Source organism: Diceros bicornis, chromosome 33, assembly GCF_020826845.1.
Source record: "Diceros bicornis minor isolate mBicDic1 chromosome 33, mDicBic1.mat.cur, whole genome shotgun sequence".
Lineage (NCBI taxonomy): Eukaryota > Metazoa > Chordata > Mammalia > Perissodactyla > Rhinocerotidae > Diceros > Diceros bicornis.
Window position 1 is genome coordinate 11,852,642 of NC_080772.1, and position 16,540 is coordinate 11,869,181.

The 16,540-nt window shown below is 37.4% G+C and overlaps 1 protein-coding gene across 1 annotated transcript; it reads right to left on the reverse strand.

Annotated features, from left to right (window-relative positions):
- Window positions 1–6,106: 6,106 nt before the first annotated feature.
- Window positions 6,107–14,641, reverse strand: LOC131396660 (cytochrome P450 7A1). The gene is made up of 6 exons (XM_058529010.1): window positions 14,539–14,641; window positions 12,724–12,964; window positions 11,252–11,829; window positions 9,081–9,211; window positions 7,247–7,422; window positions 6,107–6,661 (listed from the first exon to the last, which is right to left on the reverse strand). The coding sequence occupies exons 1-6, from the start codon at window positions 14,616–14,618 to the stop codon at window positions 6,362–6,364; spliced, it is 1,506 nt and encodes a 501-aa protein (XP_058384993.1). The 5' UTR covers window positions 14,619–14,641; the 3' UTR covers window positions 6,107–6,361.
- Between the last annotated feature and the right edge of the window lie 1,899 nt (window positions 14,642–16,540).

Consider the following 16,540-nt stretch of genomic DNA (forward strand, 5'->3'; position numbering starts at 1 on the left):
GCTTTGAGGTAAAATCAGAAATAACCTCTGCCTCTTGTTTTCCTCAGCTACAAAATAAGTGGGTACCCACAGGAGACTTGAAGATTCTCAACCCCCTCTTGTAAAAGCCCCTCCTTTGAAAGTACCTAGATGAGCCCTTCAGAATCTTCATGTTCCATCACCCATCCTCTTTTAAGACTTCTGTTTTCAAGAGAAATTAAAACTATTTCTTAGTTGATTTAAAATATTCATATTTTCAACAGCATTTTTCCCTCTTTTCTTTTGCATTGCAAAATTATTCAAAACCAGGATGACCCATGTGATGTTATGGATTAACTTAGCTTTTGTTTGTTTCTCTGGGAATTTAAGTCCCATTTATAATATAGTTTCTTCAATAAAATATGTTCTGAGTCCCAAATATTGTATTCACAAGTGAATCTTTGCAACACACCACTTATAAATTGGGACTGTCTAAACATGGTGGAATTCAAAGAAGTCATATGATGCTATTTCTTTCGCAATGAGCTTTAATTATTATGAGACAAGTAGTTTGACCTAATTATAAAAAGAGCAGAAATCTAAGAGGTGGCTAGCATTACAGCTTCATCCTCTAGCCCTAGAAAACTGTACAATTATTGGGTTAGTTCATCGTGCCAAAAGCAAAGGCCTGATTATACCCAAAAATAGGCCTAGACCCTTGGCAGGCTGAACATTTCTGAAACTTCACTTAATAACAAAATAGAGTATAAACACAGGGTGTTCAGTAATTTAGTGACTGAAGAGGAGGATAAAGACTTCTCTCTGAGTCCTGCCCCGCCTCTTGGCTTCCTATCTCTGACGCTGCTCACTGGGCGCGCCTCTCTATGGCTCTCTCGGGTCGTCAGCAGCCTGCTCAGCTGAGACCCTGTCCACGTCCACTTGATCTTAGCAAACAGTAAACCCACCTTATCTCACAAGGTGCGCCGGACCTCAGGCCAGCTGTGTCCTCGATTCTGTGTGTAACTCTTTCCCAATTTTTTATGAGCGCGGGAGATCAATAGGGAGAAGCAAAGCAGCAAAATAAAGCATTTGCAACTTGTTGGAGGCGGACTAAGAAAAACAGGCGCCACAGTGCAAAACGGCCCACACAAATCGCTCATTGACGTCGTCACTGTCTTCAACCATCTGAGCTCCTACTATGTGTAAGACACTGGTTAGGAGCTTGGTGAGTGATAGAGTTGAATAAAATACAATTACTCCCCTTGTGGAGCTGACATTCTCTGGGATCACTCCAAAAGGGAGATGAAGTAAAGGCAGTTACGGACAAATTTCTGAGGAACTGGCTGTTGACTCTGCTTGACTGTCATGTTAACGCGGCCAAAGCGTGCCCAGGGATACCTGCCCTCACTTCTCGTGTTCCTTCTCGGGTACCTCACTCCTCAGGAACAGCCCTTGACAGACACGCTGTGTTACCTGGAGCGCGGAATCCTGCCGAGGAGATGATTGTCGCCAGGCTCCTGGCCTTCTCCCCAACCATATTCTCACCAATGCACTCTAAGAAAACATCTAAACAAAAAGAGTTTCCTGTATGTATTTCCCTACAGAACAATTTCTGTTTCCAGGGGAGTTGAAGTGAATTTTACTTTTTTCCCCTGCCAGAAAAGTAAAGAAAGATTACATTTAGATGTAGCATGAGTGATAGTGGGGAAGATAAATAATACCGCATCAACTCCCTCCTGGTTCCCTCATCCCTTTCTCCTCTCTAAAGGTTCAGAGGAACCAGAGATAAAACCCCAAATAGGGAACTTAAAAGGAAAATAAATTATAAATGAAAACCCTAATTAAAATCACTTTTCAAATCATCTTTCTTAGAAAAAGCAAATGTGGCAAAGCGAGAACAACTGGTTGATCTAGATAAAAGTGGAGGGTATTCATTGTGTTCTTTAGCTTTTTCTCAGGGTTTGAAATTTTGCAGAATAGCAAGTTGGGGAGGGGATCATCCGTTCCCCTGGAAGCCCTCTCTTCTCTCATAAAGTCTCTCTCACAAACTCTTATAATTCTTAAAACTGGCATTCTTTTAATCCATGAGAAATTGCTCTAGAACTGTTAAGTGTTGTATCTCTATTCTAACTAATGTTCCAACAGATTGCTGGATAGCTTTCACTGGGAAATGGTTCTTCAGCAAATGGAGCTGAGGATACCAGACATTGTTGGCGTACGCTTTTTTCAATAAAGGTGCGGATTTTGTGAAAATATAGTAATGTTAAAGTTTATGAATATTTTTTATTTTTCTAATTTTTTTCATATATAACTTTATAATAAAGAAATGGACTTTGTGATGTCTCTGAAACTTAATGCCGGTGGTTTGGAGGATGAGGTCCTTAATGTTAAATGTATACAGTAGTCCCCCCTTATGCAAGAGGGATATGTTCCAAGACCCTCAGTGGATGCCTAAAACCGCGGATAGTACCAAACCCTATATATACTCTTTTTTCCCATACATATATACCTATGATAAAGTTTAATTTATAAATTAGGCACAGAAAGAGATTAACAACAATAATTAACAATAAAATGGAACAATTATAACAATATACTGTAATAAAAGTTATTGTAAATCTTAGCGACCTCAGCATACGATTTTTTTTCTTTCCTTATTAAGTCGAGAACTTTCACCTTTTCACTCAAAGGAAGCACTTTCTGGCTTCTCTTTGGCACATCTGGATTGCCAGGATCACTACTCTCCTGCTTTGGGGCCATAATCAAGTAAAGTAAGGGTTACCTGAACACAAGCACTATGATACCACGACAGTTGATCTGATAACAAGGCAGCTACTAGGTGACCAAAGGCAAGTGGCATACACAGCGTGGATGCGCTGCACAAAGGGATGAGCCACCTCCTGGGAGGGCTGGCAGGATGGGAGGAGGGAGCAGGACAGAGTGAGATTTCATCACACTTCTCAGAACAGCGCAAAATTTAAAACTTATGAATCGTTTATTTCTGGGATTTTTCATTTAATACTTTTGGACCCCTGGTTGACCCCAGGTAACTGAAAGCATGGAAAGTGAAGCCGTGGTTAAGAAGGGACTACTGTACTAGTTAACTCAGTGAATACAGTATTTGCTGTGCAAACATGAGGTTTCTAGACCCAGGCCTGCCGCGTAACTTGCTGTGCAATCTTTTGAACAAAATTACTTCTCTTTCACCAGATGTCGGTTTCTAACTAGAATGAGAGTTTAGACTAGAAGACTTTGAATAGTCTATGATGCTCTTTAAAGCTGCTGTCTTGGCATCACTTTCTAGGTCTGTGCCTCTGAATTGATATCAACCAAGATGGTGTGGAGGAGGGGCTGGTGAGTATGGTATTGGTATTCCATTATCTGAGACCAAGGCCGAAGCCTTTAATCCCAACTGCCTCAAAAATGTCTAATGCTGGTCCTAAGAGGAACAACACAAGATTCCACAACTGACAAGTCAAGCTATTAGTGAGTTGGAGGAACCCTTTCTTCTGTGAAGGGAGCATAATTCAACAGTGCAATATTGTGTTTGACTCTCTAATAGCTCTTCACAGGCTCATTGTTAGAGTTGCAAAGTGGGACTCTTCAGCATCCTGTTAACCCTGGACCAGCTGAGCACGACAGCTGCAGTGTCCTCACCCTCTGGCTAGATGATCCCAAACAGTGGAGCTTTGGGGACAGAAAGGACAGGCTGGATTTTGTTTACTGTGGCCTATCTTCAATGACCTGAGCAAGACAGCCTGTCATTTGGACTTGCTGTAGAGTGAAGAATGCTGGCTCTGGAGTGGGAACAACCTGGATCTCAGTACTCTGCCATTTGCCAGCATTCTAACCTTGGTCAGTGACTTAATCTTTCTGGAATTCCCTCTTTCTCCTCTGTAATATAGAAGTAATAGTAACAGGCACCTCAAAGGACTCCTATGAGGATCAAATGAGATGAGGCATGTGAAGTGTTTAAGCCTGGACCAGGACCATAGTAACGCTAAATAAGTTTAGCCATTAGTATGTCTCTTTTAGGCCTATTTGATCTTACACTGGGTTACTATAATTTTTTTTTTCCAATTTTAGGCCCCTGTTTCAAATAAATATCTCTTGCTTAAGTGGAATGGGTTAGCCTTCAATAAAGTTCTAAGTTAAGGTTGTTTACAAGAAAATTATATCTGTTTTTTTTTTAATGTAGTCTCTTTACATGCTTTTGAAGAAAATGAAAAAAGTATTTCATATACTAGTGCATTTTTTAAAGTTGTTAATAAAATTATAGAACAAAATAGCCTTTGAGATTGTTATCCAACAGGGATTGGCAAACATCTCCTGTAAAGGACCAGATAGGAAATATTTTAGGCTTTACAACCACATGGTCTCTACTGAGCCACTCGGCTCTGCAGTTGTAGCATAAGAGCAGTCCTAGACAAGAACACGAATAAGCTGTGCTTGTGTCCCAGTAAAACTCTACCTATGGACATGGACGTCTGAATTTCATATAATTTTCATATTATTCTTGTTTCCATTTTTTTCCAACCATTTAAAAATGTAAAGACCATTCTTAGCTTTCAATCTACACAAACAGGTGGATGGCACCTTGGGCCCACAGTTCTGTCAACTGCCCACCCCACTATACAAGATTAAAGATGTGGAAAGATGTATGATGCATTCAGTGACTTATAAAATATGTCAAGAAACCATAATAGAAATTTAGTTTAAAACCATTTGCCATAAAGCAGGATTTTTAAAATCTTGAACCACATCTAAATGAGTTTAATTTTCTTAATATGAAAAATAACCTACATAAGAGATTCCGTGGTAATATTAAATAATAAAATTAAAAATCTTTAATAAATTTTATGAAGTATGGAGGAGTTTTTGAGTGAATGATTATTTTGCTTTTTCTAAGAAATGAATAATGAACAAAATTGCAGCTTATCAGTAGGTGAATGTTTTAAACATTCTAAATACTTAAAAAGTTAAAACACACATTCATACTTTTATTTCTGAAAGGTGAATTATTTCAAAATTATCAAATGTTACAATATTTTCTTAATATTTGTAGTACAAGAAAAAAGCTAAATGTAATTTACATATAAATACATACAGAAATATCCATAAAAATATTATAGCTGATAACTCCAATACTTAAAATATTTTACTAAAGCACTGTTGTACACAGTAGTTAAATGCTATCATATAGCCTTAAATTATTTTTCCTTCACCTACAAGTCATTTAAAGATAAAAAGTATTTAAATAAAACATAATGCCAAGCTGCTTTTAACAAACTCTTTGCATATTTCCTATCCAAAGCTTTTAAATGGTCATTTTCATACAGTTTTAATTTTAAAACATATCACATGAGGGGCTGGCCCTGTGGCTGAGTGGTTAAAGTTCCTTTCTCTCTGCTTCAGTGGGCCCGGGTTCGCAGGTTCTGATCCAGGGCTCGGACCTACACCGCTCGTCAGCCATGCTGTGGAGGCAACTCACATACAAAAAATAGAGGAGGATTGGCACAGAGGTTAGCTCAGAGCTAATCTTCCTCAAGCAAAAAAAGAGGAGGATTGGCAATGGGTGTTAGCTCAGGGTGAATCTTCCCCACCAAAAGAAACAAAGCAAACATATCACATGAGAGCTACATTCTTTTCATTGATGAATGTTTAGTAATACCAGAGAAACCACCTTCTCTGAAAAAAATCTTCTCAATAATATGGAATCTAAGGAAAATATAGATAAGATATAGCTGAAACCTGTCAAAGACATTAGAGTTTCCAGCAAAAATAAATTAAAACATAAAGGGAAAATACTAAAACCAACTTTAATGATTTCAGGACATCAAGATCATCATTTAAAAGCTCTGAATATTGGGTATAGGGAAAGCTGAGAAACACTTTTTTCTAATTAAAATGCATGATATAATCCCATAAAATATCCTTTGTAACAGACATCTACACCTAAAGAACCCCATATCTAGTCAAAGAATCATGCAGTTTCACTAAAACGTGAATTTGTACCTTTTTTATGATTGTTGGGTGATTTTTATAAAAAAAGCTGTTTCCTTAGGAAAAAAACTTCTGCCAATTGGAATATCTTCATTCTGGAAAAAAAGACTTTTTCCTCTGAAAATAATGACGTTCAATCTCTGGTTTTATGCACATTTACTGACACAGTCAAATGAAAACAAATTATTGTGCTTCTAGGAAGTAAATTTTTTCCCTGGCATAGTCTGAGATAGCATCTGGGAACTGTCACCCATATGTCAAGATTCACAAGCAAGCGTCTGTGAACAGAACTGGACCTGCTGTATCGGTTCCACTACCACTAAATGCATCTGTCCAAAGGGATGGATAAGTGTTCTGCAGTCCTGCAACTTTCTAGCATCCTCTATTTCCACCCATATATTCACAAATGTTTGAGTTTATATTTAAACTCGATGTCATTTACTGGTGGTAAAATGCCCAAGCCTGCACGAGACTGGTCCAAAGGGGGACACTTCTCATGGCTTTCTACAAGCTCTAGCTCAAAATAGGCAAGCATCAGAATCAAAAACTGCTTGATTTCCTGGACAGCGAACAATCTTCCAGGACATATCGTAGCTCCTGAACCGAAGGGCATGTAGTAATACTTCATCTTGAGGCCATTACTACAGAAGGTGGTCTTCGTCTTCGCATTTTCATCGAGATAGCGATCATATTTAAAAGTCTACAATAAAAATACAGAGAAAACAAACTTATAAGCTAGTTTTAAAGGAATTTATGTCTTTCTTGACCTGGAAGCTCCAAAAAGTAATTTTCTCTTTTAATGCAATCTACTAGTAATTTAGCAAATACCCCACCTGAATCAGAAAGCGATAAGGGACAGGAGCTTAACAAGAACTGATGGGAATGGGAAAGCTTTCTGATACCTCCTATCCTGCCCAGGTGACTAGTTCCTCAATTAGGCAGAACTAGAAAGAAGGATTCAGATCAGAAACTAGAAGAGTCAGTCTATTAGCCTCTAATTTCCTGGATTTGGGAGCAGGAACATTTTAATGAAAAAGAAAAGCAACAGCTTTATTATCATGATTGCAAATATAATCTAGCAGAGATTATGTGACGACAAATATCAGGAATTAAAAATTCAAGTCATCATCCAGATTTTCCAAAATATAGTGAATATTTGACATAATGAAGGAGACAATCCCTGTAGCTTCAATGATCAAATCAATTCTGCAATGGTAAGTTTCCTTTTTATTGCAATCTGAGTGGACATCACCTGGATACTGAACTTTGATGAACAGTCACTTACCAAAGGCTCTGGGTAGATTTCTGGATCTAAATGCATTAATTGCGGATAAAGGGCTACGATGTCATCTTTGCGAATATTATAGGAACCGTCCGGGAGGTGCAAAGTGAAATCTTCTTTAGCAGTCCGGATGTTCAAGGAGGCACTGGAAAGCCTCAGAGACTCCTTAATGATACTATCTATTTATTTTACAAGGATGAAAAGAGACAAGGGAGGAAGAGAGGGAAGGAAGAACAAATCAAGTACTTAAAGGCCACATAACAGAGAGAGTCTGAAATACTTCTAGCAGCCTATAATACAAAGCTGAACAGACTATGGGAAGCTGGCCAGATTAAAATTTCCCAAACTTTTTTCTCTTACCACTATGCTGTGATCAATGATTCAGTTGTATCTGAATGTATCTTATTAATCTGAGATAATAATAATAATCTTTTGATAAAGATATAATCTTCTTGGGGGCTGGCCCCGTGGTGTAGCGGTTAAGCGTGTGCGCTCCGCTGCTGGCGGCCCAGGTTCGGATCTCGGGCACGCACCGAGGCACCACTTGTCAGGCCATGCTGTGGCGGAGTCCCATATAAAGTGGAGAAAGATAGGCACAGATGTTAGCCCAGGGCCAGTCTTCCTCAGCAAAAAAGAGGAGGATTGGCATGGATGTTAGCTCAGGGCTGATCTTCCTCACACACACACACACACAAAAAGATATAATCTTCTTGGTCATCAATGGGGAATAGACGTTCATAATATTATGGAAAAATAATCTTGTTTCTACATAACATTAGCCATCTAATACAAATGGAAAAAAATTAGTAAATCACTTTTATGTGAATTATTCAACGTTTATCACTTTTGAGATTTAATATTCTGATAACACTTTTCTATGGAAATATTTTTCCAGATGTTTAATGCAGCTTCAATTCAGTGTTTACAAGAACCCATTTTTATCAGTACACTATCTAATGTTGTATAATAATGCCCTGATGCCTGGTAAAGATGTAAAGGGATAAAAAGAACCACCCTGCTAACGGCTAAAATATACAGGTCTAATGAGAAGGTCCAGCCCGACCTTCCAGCCTCTATCCTTTTTAATTGTCGTGTTTTAGGTGTTCATCACATGATTGTGTGTAAATCATAGCATGTTAGCATTTTATTTTACAAATGAGAAAAGTAAGGCCTCCAAGAGTGAGGTGACATGTCCGAGTTCTCCCATGGTGGGGCAGAGCCCAACATGGAACCTGTCTTCTTGCCACCTCGTCCCTCCCACTAAGACACACTGCCCCTAAAAGCATACAGTGGTTTGTTTCCTCTAGAGAAAAATAACAAAACCCAAAAGAAAACTCTTTCTTCTTAGAAAAATATAGTACTTCGTATTTCTATAAAATATGGAGAAGCAAAAATAAGATAAATAAGATAACCTTCAATCCCATCGCCCAACCCATGCAGCTAATTGTGGTTTTTTGATGGTACTTTTCCCCCCTTTATTTCATGAGAATGGATTATATGCTCCCATTAACCATAAAATTAGTGGTAAGAGTAATAACAAAGGAGACGGAGTAGACAGTGCAGAGAAGTGGTTGAGAGTGTAGGGTTTAGAGTCCCACACTAACACTGTAACCAGTTCCACCATTTGATCCCAGGCAGTAACTCAACCTCTAGCTGTCAGTTTCCTCACTTGTTATATAGAAATAGTAATAGACCCTAGTCATAGGGTCTATGTGAGGATCAAAGGAGACAACACATGCGAAATACTTAGCATAAGGCTTAGAACAAGTGCGTGCATATAGCTACTGACGATTACCATTAGCAGGACAGTAAATGAAATGTGGTAGAGCAAGCATACCTAGCACTGGCATGTCGTTCAGCTGCTTTTGATTCAAACAAATAGGACTGTCTTCAAAGCTGGCTTTTTGACCAGCATTCTCTAGTGTTTTATTCACTTCTTCAGTAGCTGCTTTCATTGCTTCAGGGCTTCTATTAAAAGTTAAGAGAAAGGAAAAGATGCACAGAAAATAATTTTTTTCTGTACCAAAAGATCTGCAAACAAATAGGCATTTCTCCCTTCTTTTAACTAGGCAGTCAAGATACCAGACAGGGTGAGAAAGAGACTTTCCCATTCATTCATTCATTCATTCATTTATTTATTTATTTTTTGTGAGGAAGACCAGTCCTGAGCTAACATCTGTTGCCAATCTTCTTCTTTTTGCTGAGGAAGATTGGCCCTGGGCTAACATCCATGCCCATCTTCCTCTACTTTATATGGGACACCGCCACAGCATGGCTTGACAAGTGGTGCGTTGGTGCACACCGGGGATCCTAACCTGCAAACCCTGGGCCGCCGAAGTGGAGCGAGCACACCTAACCGCTACGCCACCGGGCGGCCCCCCCCATTTATTTTTTATTTTATTTCATAATTGTGTTTAAGTCCTTGGATATTAGCCAGAATTATTGCCTTAAAAGGGCATTGTGGGGGAGGCCCAGTGGCATAGTCGTTAAGTTCACACGTTCCTCTTTGGTGGCCCGGGTTCGCAGGTTCAGATCCTAGGCATGGACCTAGACACCACTCATCAAGTCACGCTGTGGCAGGCGTCCCACATATAAAGTAGAGGATGGGCACGGATGTTAGCCCGGGGCCAATCTTTCTCAGCAAAAAGAGGAGAATTGGCAACAGATATTAGCTCAGGGCTAAACTTCCTCATAAAAAAAAAAAGAGGGGCATTGCTACATAGAAGTAAGATTTTGGCCAGACTTTTATAAATAAATGATTCTAATAAGGATTAAATGATAAATTACTCATATATATAGCAACTGAGAAAGAAAACTGCATCTTAGATAATAATTATAAAGTACTGGCTAAATTGCAAGTGGAAATTTAAATTTACTCAAAATTTATACCATGATTTCAGGTAGAATAACAGCTTTTCCATTTAAATTATAATTTATTGTTCTAGCATTTTGGCTTGTAAAGTGAATGCTACTTCATTTCAGCATGTTGCAGTTTACTGGATCCTCAGTGCCATGGTATGAGATCTACATAGCATAATTGCAATAAATTGAGTCTCAGAAACGTTGGACTGATAAGTATTTATGTGACTATCATAAAATGGGTAGTATTACCTATGATATTAAATTGATGTTGTAACCTTACTATAAATATGTGAATTTATTCTGAACAGAGCTTTCTCAAGTAAAAACTTTGGAAGATATTTAACATTTGAGACAGATTAGTAATGGGTTTTTATATCTGAAATTGTTTTAATACATTTCATATATTAAAGACATAAAATTATCAGCCGTCAATGGAAATTTGGCATTCCCAGTCCTACGGAATAGTAATTTTGTGTCTACGTGATACTAAACATCCAACTTAACGGGAATAATTCGATAAACCATTTGAATGTCAAATTCCCAAAAAACTAACACTTTGGAAAGAAATCATGTTATGTAAAATATATGTTACATACAGTTTTTTGTTACATACAGTTTTAAAATGCAAAATCTAGCTAAATCTCATCAATAATAACATATTATGATTGATCCATAGCTATCATAGTTGGTCAAATAAACAGTAAGGCAGAAATTACTAATTGAGTGAAAAAACAAACTTAATAAACAAATGAATAAGGCATAAGCACTGCCCCTTCTCTGTCCATAAGTCAGTAACCACTTAAATATATTTTTATGATGATGAAGACTGGATTCATGGACTTAAGTAGGCATCATGAGGAACAGCCTGGGGTTAAGACCAAAGGCCTGAATCGACCCTGCACCAGAACCTTACCTTCCCTGGGACGGGCTCTGCTCCTAGAAGATGCGTTTACCATCACAGCTGCTTACGTTTTAGTGAGAATTCGATGAGCTGACACATGTTAAACACTTAAAAGGGTAAATGTTACATTCTTGATTGACAGCATGAGACGGTACCACAGACCACGGGTCTTTTTTTTCTGTTAAAATAGTTGAATTTCTGCTTTCTACTAAAATAAAGAAATAAATGGATAAGTTGCTAGTTACCTAATCATCTGAAATAGGCTCCAGAAAGTCGCGGGAATGGTGTTTGCCTGTGATGCCCAGAGGACAGCGAGGTGAATCTTGGCCTTCTCCATGTCGTCCAAGGTGGAGAGCGTGTCGTTCAGAAACCTGATCACTTCGGAGATGTGATCTCTCTTTCCCAGGGTCTGGTGTCTCAAGTCCTGCTCCATTTTTTCCCGGGCGTGGTATGCGGTCTTGAACACGCGAATGGGGAGACCTGCTACCAGGGCTGGAAAGATTTTGTCAAATTGTTTGAAGTTGTCAACGTTATTTAGAATGAGTGCTTTTTGTGCATCTTGCCCTGTAAGATCTCTACCAAAGAAAGTTAAATACCCAGCTTCAAACATCACTCGGTAGCAGAAGGAATACATCCCCTCTGTCACCCAGGCAGGCATCTGTGATTTAGGAATGACTGGAGGTCTTATGGCAAGGTGGAGGTTTTCCATCATGGCTTCTGTAAGGGCATCCAAGGCCTCGCCCTGCAGGGTTCTGATGAAAGTTTTGTTTATGTTTTCCGTGGTATTTCCATCACTTGGGTCAATGCTGCTGTGCCCAAATGCCTGACAGTGAATAAAATGTGTAAGAAAAGAAATTAAACCTGACCCAGTGCTAGCAAATGGATGACAAACAGATGAGATACTTTCATAATTCTCTACCTGTTAAAACAAAAAAGGGAAAACAGTCTTCCTACATGCGATTTCACAGCACTTTACAAATAAATGGCCAGATCATACCCTTCCTTTAAGGCCATGTTTAAATCTCAGCTCTACAGTGAAACTTCCATCAACCACTCTAGTTGTCTATTTCTTATTTTTCTTATGCTGCTGCATTTATTTGCATGTTCATTTGGTACTAATCAATAATGTTTTTTAATCATCAGTTCTCTTTCATATTCTTTGTAGATGTATTTTAACCAGACTTTACTTAGAGACAGAGACCATGTCTAATATTTCTTTGCAGAAACTCAGTAAATATTGGTTGTTTTCTCTATAAGAATCTCTTAGATTACATCTAAGTGATGCCAAAATATCTGGACAATTGCTTAACAAAATTAAATAACACTGTGGCATGAGTGCGGAAAATTCATTGAACATTGTTCAATGTTAAGTTTTCACCACATGCACCCCAAGTGTTGCGTAGACATCGTTGGCATGAGTAAGTTTGTACCTATCTTACTCATACAGTGCCATCTGGCTCAGTAAAATATTTAATTTTTATTTCACCCTCATTAGCTGGTTAAGAAATGGCAAATCTACACCTATTTTGATTTTTAAAATGATTAGTACCAAAAGGTGATGTCTAATTTGATTTCTTATGGTTCTGAGAATCTCCACGTAAGGGTAACTCTCTTCAACATCTCTAAGTCTAAGTACATCAAAATGACTAAGTAGACTGACATATCAAAAAGCAGAAAACAAACAAACGGAATGCTGTATAAATGCAAAACTGGTTACCTTTGCAGAAATAGTGAAGTGAAACTTTTTCCAATCAAGGTATTTTCCATGGCACAACACTTTATGGTATGACAAGGGATTTGTGATGAAGTGTACATAGTTTCCCATTAGTTTGCAGGTAAAAACATGACCATGTTTCCTTTGATTTGCTCTGAGGAACTCAAGAGGATTGGCACCAAACTGCAGAGCACATCCCAGATATGGAATCAACCCATTCTCCAGAGGTGGTTCACCCATTTGTCTGTAAGATGCAAATATACGATAGAGATGGAAAATTACACATTGTTTTCTATTTACACCAGGTTTCAAAATTTCTACTACTGACTTCAAACTTCAAAACTCTACAGTTTGTAGATACTTTTTTTGTTGATGGGCCCCTGCTCTTTTACTAAAATAATGGGTTATATTAATCTAGTAACATGATATGTTGGTGAAAATTATTACTAAATCCATCCATCCACCCATGAATACATTCCACAAACACTTACTGAATGTCCACTATATGCCAGTCACTTTTCCTGATGGTGAGGGTAAAAGGATCAACAAGGCCAATGAGATTCTTGCTCTCAGTGCAGAAATGAAACTACATTCTAGTGTTTATATTTTTTCTAAGCATCATTTGCCTAAGTATCTCAAAATATTTTATTTGATTGTTTTCTTTAAAGATACAGAATATTGAATTACAGATAGGATTGCAGAATTGAAGTTTTCAAAATCTTCATAGTTTAAAGATATTATTTTGTAGTGATACTTGAAGAGAAGAATCATCTCATTTGAGAAGTTAGCTTGTTATAAAATGAAATTAAGTAAGATAAGTATTGACAGGATCATCAATTGTAATTCAATGCTATTTTAAATGTTTTTATTACAGAATATAAACATTTATTTTCCAACATAAAACTATCCTGCTTGGTAGCATAACACAGCACAAAATAATTATTTTTATTTTCTTAGTTCAAAGATAAGCAGTTTGATTAAAACTAGAAACTATCATGCCTGAATTAAAATATCTTAAAGGACAAAAAAAACTTGTAAAAGATAGACAACACATAGCAATCTACATGGTTGAAGACGTGCTGTGGGTAGTTTATCTTTTGGAGATGGAGATGATAGAGAATATTTACATACCCACTCCCCCTCAAATACTCTGAGATCAGAAGTTAAATAAACTATGGCTAAGTGTCTGACTCTATTTGTATTTCCTGTATTCTTGAACTAATTATAAATAAATGACATATACAAATAAAAGTAATGCATATACTTAGCAGTTTCCCAATTCACTATGGTTGATTATCACTAATAAGAAAAAAGTAATAGAATGATCAATGCACACTCTGTGGTTTTGTCCATACTTAGGCTGAGTCTATACAATGCACAAGAACTAGCAGAAAAGGGAACATTTATTTAGTCAGAGCATCTATTTAATCCACATGATAAAAAGAAATTCTTTCCATTGAAGATCCCTGTTACCACTTATATCCCTATTAATCCAGACTTCTTTATATACACACCTAAACATACACAGATATCTTATAAAATTTCTGTCAATTATGTTTAACAAGTGTGCACATTTTTGCATAATCATTAGTATGTTAATACTAAAAGGGAAACACTGTCATCATATCTTTTGTTAGCTATAATAAAAAAGATACCACTTTTAAAATTTAAATTACATTTTAAATATTTTAATTTAAAAAAAGAAGAAAATGCTGGTGTATGTAAGTACAGAAAACCAAATTTATTGTATAAAAATGAAAGTAAAAGAACATTAAATGAATGAACTAAAATGCAATTTAAAGATAAAACTTTCCTTACCTTCTCCTCATTCCAAGAATAAGCCATAAACAGCAGCCCACTGCTATAACAATCCCCCAGATCAAAGATATGGTCATCATTTTGCAAATCGAATGCAAAACTTCTAAGGAGGAGAATCTGCAATTAGAAAGGGAAGGATGTCATGGAACAGAGACGCCAGCTAGACTTCTTATATATGGTGAGATCCTACACTTGAGTGACCAAAGCAAACAATTAACCATTTGTTCATCCTATTAGAAAAAAAATTAACTGGCCTTGAACTAAGTCCACAGGTATTAGAAGAGTTTCCAAAACAATCAGAGACCTTCAATACTTGATAAGTTGAAGGTTTCTCAAACATATGTTGACTTAACATTCAGACCTGGGAGCGATAGCTAATATTACAAGTTTAGTATGTTTATAAAAAGAACAAATAAACCTGTTCTGGATGAACATTTCAAATAGAGATGTAAAATATAATAATTAAAGAAAAATAAGCATAAATTATCATCAAGCTAATGATTTGATCCTGTTGTCTTTTGAAGAAGAAATCAATTTAAATGATTTATAAGAGAGACAGTGGTCAAGTTCAAAGGAAAGAGAACTGGGTGAAATGTTTCTGCTGCTTCGTGTTTCAGTGCTTTTACTAAATCATAGATATTTTACTGTATATAGTAACACATTACTTACCTAACATCCTGAAGAAAGAAAAGTATCCCACACATAAATACATATTCCAATTAAATAGTTTATTTTAAGCATCAAAACTTTATCGACCATTTTTTCAAATTATAAAAATGTTTATTAATTTTTATAATTGTTAAAGTAATACAATTTCATTTCAAACAATTTAAGACTAACTGAAACATATCTTGGTAGAAAGTGAGAGTCAATTCATAATTTACCTCCCCTACTACTCCCACTCAGAGGTAACAACTGCTAACTGTTTGGTATATATCTTTCCAAACTTTATTTCTATGCACAAATATATATTAATTGAGCACCTGTTGCGTGCTAAGAACTCTTCAAAGGTATTCTGGTTACAGGCATTAACAAGATAGACAGATTCCCTATCTAATGGAGACTCTATTTCAGTAGAGAGACAGATAATAACATATGTGTTATGAATAAAATAAAACAGGTGTAGAGAGCTCTTGGGGCATGAGAGCAACTTTAGATGTGGTGATCAGGGAAGGGCTCTCTCAGGAGGTGACATCTGAGATCTGAATGACAAGAAGGGATTAGCCAAGTGAAAATCAGAAAGAGAATTCCAGGAAGAGGGAGCACCAAATGCAAAGGTCCTCAGTCAAGGATGAACTTGGTAAATCTAAGAACCAGAGAGAAGGTAAGAGAGATCAGAGCAGAGTGAATGAGGGGAAACTTGGTTAAGATATAAAGACAAAAATGCAAGGTCATATATAGAGATGGTTTAGAGTAGTGAGAGAGAGATTTAGGAAGGCAACAGTTCAAAATACTATCTTCAGCTATGTAGATTGCTATGTGTTGTCAAATTGACAATTGAGCTTAAGAGTCTGGAGCTATGGAGAAAAGCCAGGGTTGGGATAGAAACCTGAAGTCAAAAGCCAAAAGACTTTATAAGATCACCTAGGGAGACAATTTTTGTTGATAGTGCCATCCAATTGATTCTGACTCCTAGTGACCCTGTGTACAGCAGGGCGGAACCCTGCCAGGTCTTTTTGTGCCATCCTCGCACCCTCTGCCACTATATCAGACAATGGTCTGCTGCTATTCATAGGGTTTTCACGGCCACTTTTTTTTTGGAAGTGGGTGGCCAGGTCCTTTTTCCTAGTCTGTCTTAGTCTGGAAGCTCCACTGAAACCTGTCCACCATGGGTGACCCTGCTGGTATTTAAAATACCGGTGGCATAGCTTTCAACATCACAGCAAAATGCAGCTGCCACAGTATGACAACCAACAGATGGGTAGTGTGGTTCCTGGAAATGATCCCGGGCTGTGGCAGCGAGAGCACCAAATCTTAACCACTAGACCACCAGGGCTGGCCA

Coding starts and splice junctions, on each gene's coding strand:
- LOC131396660 (XM_058529010.1), bottom strand. CDS start 14,618: ATGATGACCATATCTTTGATCTGGGGGATTGTTATAGCAGTGGGCTGC. Junction 12,965..14,538: donor ATTCTTGGAATGAGGAGAAG/GTAAGGAAAGTT, acceptor TGCATCTTACAG/ACAAATGGGTGAACCACCTC. Junction 7,423..9,080: donor GAACGACATGCCAGTGCTAG/GTATGCTTGCTC, acceptor TAAAATAAATAG/ATAGTATCATTAAGGAGTCT.